Source organism: Lagopus leucura, unplaced genomic scaffold (genome assembly GCF_019238085.1).
Source record: "Lagopus leucura isolate 7727_CA_CO unplaced genomic scaffold, USGS_WTPT01 Super-Scaffold_100157, whole genome shotgun sequence".
In the NCBI taxonomy this organism is placed as follows: domain Eukaryota; kingdom Metazoa; phylum Chordata; class Aves; order Galliformes; family Phasianidae; genus Lagopus; species Lagopus leucura.
Window position 1 is genome coordinate 39,613,950 of NW_024962334.1, and position 10,893 is coordinate 39,624,842.

Consider the following 10,893-nt stretch of genomic DNA (forward strand, 5'->3'; position numbering starts at 1 on the left):
GTAAAGTGGCTGGAAAGCTGTGTGGAGGAAAAGGATCTGGGGTGTTGGTCAACACTTGGGATGCCAGTAGTGCACCCAGATGGCAAAGAAAGCCCCAACCATTCTGGTTTGTATCAGAAATAACGTATTCAGCAGGACCAGGGAAGTGATCATCCCTCTGTACTCAGCTCTGGTGAGGCAGCACCTTGAGTATTGTGTTCAGCTGTGGGCCCTTAACTACAAGAAAGAGATCGAGGGTCTGGAGAAGCCTGGTGAAGAGGAGGCTCAGGGGAGATGTCACTGCTCTCTACAAATCCCTGAAAGGAGGTTGTGGCAAGGTGAGCATCATCCTCAGAGTATACAGTGCTCTGTTATAGTTAATGAATAACTGTAAAATATATTTTTGCCAGAAACTCACCATCTGCACACACTCCATCAAAGGCAGACGGACAGCTTGGTTTCCAGACAGAGACACAACACAGGCAGGAGTATCTGGAGTAGCTTCTAAAAGTGCAAGCACAGCTTCCACACCCATTCGGCTTGCCTGAAAATAAAAAGTGTTCTAGTGCTCAAGCAAGCATTTAAAAGCAAAATGCTTCCAACCACAGAATTACTCAAGATTTCTCTGCAAATCAAATTGAAATAACATTTTTTTTCAGAAGTAGCAGCAGCCTGATACCACATCAGACTATAAAACATGCAAGATTGTTCTTGCAGCTTTGCTTTTTAGCCCTACTACAGATTTTTTTTTTTTTATGCAAAGCTCTTCACTATTTTAAATTTGAGGTTTCCAGACAATTTGATACCTCCTTCACCCTAATAAGAAAAAAATAAATCTATGCAGATGGTGTAGCTCAGCTTGTCAGTGTGAAACTACTACAAATGATCAACTGTGAAGAAAGTAAAAACATACTATTTACTTCTACCGTTTGGTGCCAAAACAAGTTATTCTAGGTTCACTCACCAAAATTCTATCAAAAGCTGAAGGAGTTCCACCTCTTTGCACATGACCCAAGATAGTTACTCGAGTGTCAAATCCAAGCCGCTGAACCACAAGCTGCAAAGAATTTCAAAATGGAATGGTCTTATTAGTGTAACTACTTCATGAACTATGTTCGTGCATTACACTGTTTCAAGTGTTACTGTAATAATAAAAGTCTCACATACTGTCCATTTTTAACATCTCAACTTTTGTAGCATTTTCATTATTGTAATGGAAGATTTTATTTTTTTCCTGAACTAGAATTAAACTCCAGGTTCCCAATCCAAAAGCACATCTTATTTAATAATGACAAACCAATTCCTTAAATTGCAATACTACAACTATATATGCCTGCAATTACTGATTTGAGAAGATTTCCAGACTCAGTATCAATATTACAATAATGAAATGTTTTGAACTGCTGTCTGACCTTATGAAAAGATCCTAACTAACAATCACTGAAATAATTTCCCTTTAAATGTAATCTGGATAAGAAAGTACAAATATAAAATACAACCAACAATATGTCTAAGAATCTGTTTTACATGGATTGCTCTTGCATTAAAGTGTAACCAGCAGGTCAAGGGAAGTGAGTCTTCCCCTCTACTCTGCTCTCTTGAGATACCACCTGGAGTATTGCATCCAGCTTAGACTCCCAAAACAAGAAGGACATGGAGCTGTTGGAGCAGGTCCAGAGGAGGGCCATGAAGATGATCAGAGGGCTGAAGCACCTCCCCTACAAGGGTAGGCTGAGAGTGCTGGGGCTCTTCAGCCTGGAGAAGAGAAGGCTCCAAGGAAACCTCATGGTGGCCTTCCAGTACCTGAAGGGGGCCTACAAGAAAGTTGAGGAGGGACTTTCTATAAGGGCAGGTAGTGACAGAATGGGGGGAAATGCAGTTAAATTGGAAGAGGGTACATTTACACTAGATATCAGAAAAATTCTTTACTGTGAGGGTCTGGAACAAGTTGCCTGGTGAGGCTGTGAATGGCCCCTCCCTGTCAGCATTTAAGGCCAGGATGGACGGGGCTTTGAGCAACCTGGTCTAGAGGGTGATGTCCCTACCTATAAATAGCAAGGGGGTGGAAGTAGATGATCTTAAAGGTCCCTTCCAATCCAAAACATTCTACGATTCTATGATCAATTTATACTATAGAAATGCTATTGTTAGTAAAAAAACTCCCTATTGTGAACAGAAAGTGCATCTTAAGGATATTGACACTATTGACACTTACATCTTTAACCTTCTCTGATGTTATAGGTTTGTTGTGGCAATCAATAGCGCCTTCAGCTACAATAATAATATTCAGCCTTTTCTTTCGTGCACGGTTCTACAGTAAAAACAAAAGCATATCCATATATAAGCAAAAAAAAAAAAAAATCACAGCACAATTTTAAAAGCAATTATTATACATTAAGAAATATTCCCCCTCTTTCCAGTTTATACTTGATCACTTCAGAGTTCTCATACATTTCATTTTCATACAGGGCTTTTCATTGATGAATTGAAATACCTTTCATCAAATGAATAAGGAAAGGTACTGAAAGGTCTGATCACACTGCTAAATCACGGTGTATCTGCACAAAGTCAAAACACAGTAATACATTACCTCTGAAAGCTTAACACACATTGAATCCTCCCATCCTTCCTCTGGTGGGTATTCAGGAATAAATACCCAATCTGCACCACAAGCTAAGGCACTGACAAGAGCTAAATACCTAATAAATATAACAAAAATAATTAAACATTTATTGTTCAGATTTTTTTAATTTTTCATAATTATATTTGTACAAAATACAAACTACTGAAGACAATACATACCCACAGTGTCTACCCATAACCTCCAGAACAAATGTCCTCTGATGGCTATTTAAAAAAAAAAAAAAAAAAAAAAAAAGAAAGAATAATTCACTGCAGCTCAGAAATCTAAATTCTTCAACAGCTGGTATCAAGAAACGGTCTCAGTTTGCCAGGTTTCCAAACACAGAATTAATTTGAAAAATAAAAGATCATATTGATCTACATATTTAAATTGCATATCTTTTATAACTTAATTTGTTTTCATTACACTTTACTCTAAAATAAATAAAAGTAGTTAGGAGAGAAGAGGTGAACAACCTCTAGAAATGTAAGTGATGCAAAGGCATAATTAAGAATTTTAGGATACCACAATAGAATTTCCTAGTCTGATTTTTAAGTACATAAAAATATAATTTAATTGCTTAAACTTTGTCTGAGTAAAGGTAACATACAAATGGATACCATCTGAATCTTCTTTAGAATATTATGTCCAGGAAAGATCAAAAACATAAAAACCAAAGCCTTCTCCTAAAGCTGATATTGCCTCTACCATCAAATACTTGTACTACTGCCATGATGGGAGTGGTAGAAAAGCTGCAAAGAAACCAAGATATGTATTCACACAATAAATACTATGTATACCAGTTACCTAACATCTTAAGATGACTATATACCCTCCGTTACTGTATAGCAATAGGAAACAAGATTTGAAGCATAACAATCACACACATATTACAGTTTTTCGTAAGATGCACAATTTACCTTTGTGCAGTGGTCATGATGGCATCCACAACTTCAATGATCCTGTGCAAGGCTGAGTCTGTTCCTATGGTCATATCAGTGCCACAGAAGTCATTGTCTATGGACCCAACCATTCCCACAATGTTAAGGTAAGCATATTTCTTAACAGCCTCTTCATCAATCTTTCCTGTAAAAAATTACCCAGAGAAGGATCTGGATTAAGTTAGATTAAACTTAATAAAACTCAACATTATCAGACACATTGCTTGGCTGCTCTACAAATTAAACATATCCAAACATAACCGCTGTTTAGATACTTCACGTAACAAGGTTAGTCAAAAGCATAAGGGAAAACCAATCAACCAACCAACCAAAAGAATCCTGCAATTAACTCCTATGATAAGGAGGGAAACAAGAGCTTTTCAGTTCACTTCAAAGTGTTAACAGACTATCATGCCTTATAACCAAACTTAAAATTGATGGCTGGGATATAATAGCATTTAATCTGGAGTATCAGTGTCTGACATGCAATGAAGAAGCAAAATGATGCAAACTGGATGCGAGTGGGCAAATGTAAGTAATTGTAACACCTCATTTACACTTTTGAAGACTTTTGCATCACTGAAAGGCTCTGATTTCACAATTAATAAGTAAATAGAATAGAAAAGCTCCTATTGGCATTTTTAGTATGTGTCTCCTCACGCCTAAGAGAAAATGCTGAATCACTCAAGAGTTCTAAAGGACCTCAAGGACAAACTAGCTGCTGCAGTGCTTAGAATTACCTCAGTATCTATGGTGGGGATCATAGTAAATGTAACAACAGATTTTTAATGTGAGATTCAAGACTATGGATTTGTATGTTTGATGTCTATACCAAACAAAATATTAGAAATCATAACAGAAAATATAACTCGTTTTCTTGCAGATAAATATAGCATTCTGAAGAAGAATCAAAATGTTTTATATCAATGTATGTAACGTTTTACACGTTAAAGTGTTCTGTATTGTTCTGTAAGTGAAATCACACAAATAAGGGGCATTTGGTTGACATAGTCTACATGGATTAGGTAAAGCCAATGACAAGGCGCATCCCCAATGGATTTTGGAAAAACTGATTAGTCATTGCATGGTAGAGAAGGTTTTTGCATGGAATAAATTATATGAAAGAGAGTGAAAAAATAAAAAACAGAAAGATGTAGTAAATGCAGATTCTTGCATCAGAGGAAGGTAACCGATGGAGTACTATAGAGATCTGTACTGTTCAGTATATTCAGCAATAACCTAAAATAGGGAATGAGCAGAAAGTTGCCTGAGCTTACTGATCAAACTGAATTGTTTGGTTTCTAAGGGTACGGGGTGTCTGTGAAGAAATAAGGAAGACTAGCAAGACACAATGACCAGTGAAGTATCAGGTGGACTTCACTGTAGATAAATGTCAACTAATCCACATGAAAAACATATCCTAACATCAAAAATAAAATAATGCTGTTTTCGTTAAGGAATCAGCACCAGTGGCCAGTAGCAGTAAAAATAAAAAATAATAATAAAAAAATCTAAATATTAGGAAATATTAGGAAAATAACAGAAGAAAACAAAGATCATTATACTACTGTGTGGATCCATGGTTTGCCCTCATCTTGAATACTGGGTGCAGCTCGGGTCCTCCCCACCTCAAAAAGGATATGTAGAACTGGAAAAGGTTCAGAGAAGGGCAACAAAGATGATCATAGATACAGAACTTATAATATAAGGAACAACTAAGAAAGGACTCTTTCTTCTAGAAAAGAGATGAAAAAGTACAACAGCTGTAAAGTCTCAACAGGCAAACAGAGAAATCAGGATTGATCATTCAGTGCTTGTACTAAGTCAAAAACTAGAAGACACCAAATGAAACTAGAAACCAGCAGGATCAAAATAAATAGAAGATTCTTTGCAATCTTCACAAACTCCTCGAAGCTGTAGAACTCATTGCTACACAGTGTGTTCAGCAAAAATCTGTATGTGTTCAAGGAGACGGTATACATTCAGGAAAGAAAGATTTGTTAAAGGACTGATGTTCTGGTTCAGTAAGTCTCAAAGCCAGAAATTGATGGAACCTAGGAAAAGAACTTAAAGATTCTGAATAACTTATAGCATCAGCACAGCATTATACAAGCCTGCACTACTGTACTTTTTTATTGTACTAAACATTCTCTTGGATGCTATCAAAAATGATTAACGGGCTGTATGCATTTTTACCAACAGATACAATGTTCTGATTTTGAGCAATGCATATAGGCTGGAAAACATCATAATTTAACAACATCCAAATGTGTAACTTGTAGGAAAGAAATTACCATGTCAGTTTGTACTTGAAGAAAAGGGCTTTTGAAGTAGAAGGTTTAAAGGCCCTGAAAATGGTTCATCATGGGGAAAAAAAAAGAAAAAAAAAGAAAAAAAAAAAAAAAAAATCATACAGACAGTTGTCCAGTAGTTTATTTGGTCTTTCTCAACATTTGTGGTGTACAGGAAAGGATGTAGAGAAATCAAGAACTATCAAATTATGAAGAGATGCGTAATTATGTAGAATACACGTATTTCATTTTTGAACACAAGAAATACCCTCTGAATATAGTTTGTGAATACATAGTTACAGCACAAAACTTCTCTAAGGACTGAACTGTGAGTTTGGTGGGTCTCGACACAAACTTACCTTTCTGTGCCAGTTCTTCCAGAAGTCCACTCCATTCTTCACGGAACAGATTGGCACCAGTTAAGCTACCATCTCCACCAATCACACAAAGATTAGTGATTCCTCTCTGAACCAAGTTGCAGGCTGCCTGCAGGCGACCCTCCCGGGTACGAAAGGATTTGCAGCGTGCACTACCAATGACTGTACCTCCCTAGATAAAGGGAACATAAAGGGAACTTAGTTTATGTCTATAATCCAGACTATTACTGAATATTTTGTTTGTTTTTAAGTTGCATTAATGATGAGTTGTTACTTTGCAGCACAACAGCCATTTTAATTCCACAGTGAATTAAAACTAATGAAAACAATTACCAAGCTCATGGGAAATTATATTCTCAGGAGTGGATACATACACCAGGGAAAAGAGAAAACACTCAAAGATGACTGATAAAGAGCTACTCTTGAAACAAAATGTTAAATTATTTGGGATTAATTTTAATAGCACTCCAATTAATTACTGATATCTATTAATATGTGATAACAGAAGTAAACAACTAAATAGTTGTTTAACAGAAAAACAGAAGTAAACAACACTAAATAGTCAAGATTCAGATGAATTTGATCCAGGATAACTGTTTTTAATTAACGTCATGAAACCTATGAACATGCACAAAAAAGATGTATCCATCCCTAAGGCTCTAAATTAGCATTTATTGTGCTTCCACAGAACTTTTGAGAAGAACATACAATTTTCTATTTCATTGATTTATATACTGCATATATTAATCTGATTAAAAAAAAAAAAAAAAAAAAAAAAAAAAAAAAAGATCTTCCACCAAAAACCAGAGTAGCTGTTTTCAAAATGCCAAAAACATCTGTGTGTACATGTAGGCATTCTCAAAATATAACGTGTAATGCAACTGAGAAAACACCACGCTAGATATTTTCATACTTAAAAAAAAAAAAAAAAAAATTGTTGAGAGTGGAAAAGAGACTGCATTTGAAACAATGTACTACAACTTAGTAGGCTGAGAAGTCTCTTATCAGAACAACTAAATACATTCTCAGCTTCACTGTTGATGCTATTCTTACAGTATGTATTCAGCATCACATTCTGCTCCTGCCTTTGCTCATCAATCCTTGACCACCTCAACTTTCTTTTAATCAAAAGGCCACAGATTATACAAGATGGACAGAGCATAAAACAAACATACAAAATACATGCACATATAACATTTTTTTTTTTAATAATTGTAACATTCCAGCTTTTTTTCTGTTTGTTTTATTAAAAAAATAAAAAGCGTGTTTTTCTCTGCTTTATGTTTATTACAGTAGATTTACACAGCTAATACCAGCTTCCATATATTCACTTGCCTTACAAAATATAGTTATTCCATACTTCGACCTTGTAATATCTTTGCCAGTATGTCTTTAGGAGGCTAACAACATGATATTGAAGATTTAGAACAAAGGCTTTCAATATGATTTTTGTGTACTACATTTAAGATCCTTAAGTTCTTCTTTAGAAGGAGTCAGGCAATCACACTATAAAAAACAGGTACTGCTGGTCACTCTGTCATCACATAAATAAGATTACATAACTGCAATATTAGTTCATATTGGGGGAAAAAAAAAAAAAAAAAGAGAATTAGATTTCACCCCTACTCCCTAATACTTACCACTTGCAGGATACTGGATACACTTTCCCAAGAAACTTCAACAATATTATCACCGCCATCAACCATTCCTTGGTAACCCTAAAAAAGGAAAGCATCTCAGAAGTCTTATTTGAAAAGTGGTAACATTTCCATTGTAATAGTACTCCCTGTGTATATCTTAATGTAAGTGATTAAAAGCAATGAATTAAAAGATATACTTAAAGGATACAGCATCCAAGCAAGTATAGCATTAGGAAATATATAGACATACGTATGTTTAGAAGACAGCAAAACTGACACTATAAACTAAAAATACCTAATTTGGGATGATCCACAGCAGACAAAGGTTTTATCCAATAAGAAGTAAATTGGCAATACTAGAGTACTGTATAATAGATTAGTATATGAATATTCTGTAAAACTGGGAATCCCTCACTAACTTAATAGGATGGGAGGATAAATGAAATGTGGCCTCCACAGAAGTTCAAGTTACTCAAATAAAGCTCACAAGGATTTCAGTACAGATGCCAAAGGGAACACGTTACAAGCTTCTGCTCAGTGAGATTAATTAACTTACACTTTAGATGACTGAGTAACAGCAAAGAAATATCCAGATAGAAGATGATTGGTCTCAGATTTCTGTCATTCAACAGATCTTTTCAATATTTTGTGTACTCTCCATACACCTCCAGTATGTATCTAATGTATACACATCTAAAATAGGTGTCTTGAAGCTGGGGCATTATTTTTGTAATTCCTTCAAAATTGAAGACCAAGCTGGGAAACTAAAGACATGTAATCTACATAACTTCAATGTACTTACAAATATATGTATATCCATACACAAGATATGTAACAATATTTTTCTGAGAAAGAACATATCTTTCTGAGAAAGTGCAAAGATTCTCAGTAAGATTCCAGTGTATCCAGCTGAGCTTGATGAAAGCTAATAAATTAAGTGCAATTATCAAAGAGGTATTAAAAGAAAAACAAACAAGAATACAGAGAGTTCATTATGTCACTCAATACTGGATAGAAAATTTTTCCTACTCATCTCTATTTTGGCAACTACAGCTGAAAACAAGGGCAATAAACCCTGAAAGAGTATCACGATATTGCACTTGTAACAGATTACAGGAAGCTGCACTATAAACTGGTGAAAATACATACAGTTGATATATTTGCTTCAATTATTCACCTTCCATTCTTACTCGAAAGAAAAAATAATCAAATTGCATTCAAGAAGGTATTACAGACATATGCAGTAAAGTATATTAAAGACATGAAAATTGCTAATTCATATCTTATTAACCAATCTAAAACATAGGAAAGAGGGAAGGGACAAACTTCCACTTGAAAGTGGTTTTACATTTTGAAGCACAGCTTCAAAAAAAGATGAGCTTTATTGACTCAGAATTATAGGATGGCTGAGTTTGGAAGGGACCACTGGAAGCCATTTTGTCCACCTGCAGCCAGTCCCAACTTCAACCAACCATTCTGCAATTTTGTGATAGTTTCTCTATATAGACCTGCAATAATAAGGGCTGTATTAATGATTTCCTAACCTGTAGAGCAAAGACAGGGAGCTTTTGGAACAAGCTAGATCCATTTTTGCTTTGTTTACATTAGCTTTTATTAACTCGGTTCTGCTTCTGCTTCCTAAGTGGTGCATTTAAGCTCACTTTAAACACTTTGACTACAATTTCAATTCAACAGGCAGATGCAAAAGACACAGAAGTTTTCAAAGAAAGCTTCTTAGAAAAGATATAAAGAAAAAAAAAAAAGTATTAATAAAGAGCATGATTCCCATTTAACAGTTTACTTAAATTCTGATGCCAACTTGAGGTCTGAGCAATTCATTGTAAAGGTAAAATTCAACTTGAAATATTTCATCAGTGCAGCAAGCATCATACTTGAAAATAATGCTTTTATGTTTCCTTCCTCTATCGAACATCTGAGATTTCAAACATTCACAAGATACATACACATACACCATAACTTCTGGAGAGAGGGGCAGACAGTAAACACTGCTTCTCATCTTAAGTCTACAAAAACTTCTGGAAAAGAACAATCTGTCTTCTGATACCCTTCATTCAAGACATTCAGGGCTTCAGCAGTTGTTTAAATTTCCTTATTGAGCTTTTTTGGTTATTACTCAATAACATAAAATACTATTACCACTGAGGGCACAAACCATTATGTAAAAGAGAAATTTTTCCTCACAGAAATCCATGGCTGCAGTACCACTGCATTTCTAACACTGGCCTCTTGAGAAAAAGACCCCTAAAAGCAAGGTGAACTATCTGAAAGTTCCACAGCTTAGTGGAGCGTGCATCCATGGGGAGCTATGTGCTTCAATCCATGAAAAAGAAACATCCATTTCTAAAACAAACTCCCACAGAGGAGAGCTACAACTTTTACTTCTCATTCTCATTTAAAGAGAATCATTTTTAGTAAAATGAAAAACAAACAAACAAAAACCTTAAACTAGTCTCCTACAGCAGCCTGGTACTGTGCTTTCACCTCTTCAATTTTCACAGGATAAGTGAAATAAATCAATTGGATTCCAGCCTTAATACCCAGCTGGAGGAGATTGGGAAATAAAGTGATGCTATTCCACAAGGATACAATGTTACAATGCTAAGATTAAATGCTAAAAGATGTTAACATGATTGTAACGTGAAATCAGGGCAACAGTGTATAAAAGTACTATTTCCACAAATGAGTAGAATGATTTTCAGATGTGCCCGCTTCAATGAAATAAGACATGTTTGGCCTGTTAGGGTTCTTTCTTAATTATGATTTTCATTCTAAAACTAGTTTTAATATTTATAATATTCGGGTGGGCTACTTATTCATATAACACACCTCCACACACTCCCTTTTGGAAGTCAAAGTCTGCCTATGTAGCATAAGAATTCCAGTTTCTTTCACAAGATAAACTTTATGTATATATATATATATATATATATATATATAAAAAAAAATTATATTATATATATATATACTATATATATATATAATATAGTCTTAGTTGACTAGTTATATATATAGCTATATATA

General features: G+C 34.9%; 1 protein-coding gene across 8 annotated transcripts in view; it reads right to left on the reverse strand.

Moving 5' to 3' along the window:
• Nucleotides 1-10,893, reverse strand: part of LOC122189710 (phosphofructokinase, platelet) — a 42,349-nt gene that overhangs the window by 20,516 nt on the left and 10,940 nt on the right. For all 8 annotated transcript variants that reach the window (XM_042889064.1, XM_042889069.1, XM_042889067.1 and 5 more), the window contains exons 4-11: nt 7,852-7,929; nt 6,194-6,383; nt 3,523-3,688; nt 2,782-2,826; nt 2,570-2,678; nt 2,195-2,290; nt 944-1,036; nt 398-523 (exon numbers count right to left, since the gene is read on the reverse strand). In XM_042889064.1, the coding sequence (XP_042744998.1) occupies nt 398-523; nt 944-1,036; nt 2,195-2,290; nt 2,570-2,678; nt 2,782-2,826; nt 3,523-3,688; nt 6,194-6,383; nt 7,852-7,929 (903 nt within the window). The remainder of the gene's footprint in view (nt 1-397; nt 524-943; nt 1,037-2,194; nt 2,291-2,569; nt 2,679-2,781; nt 2,827-3,522; nt 3,689-6,193; nt 6,384-7,851; nt 7,930-10,893) is intronic.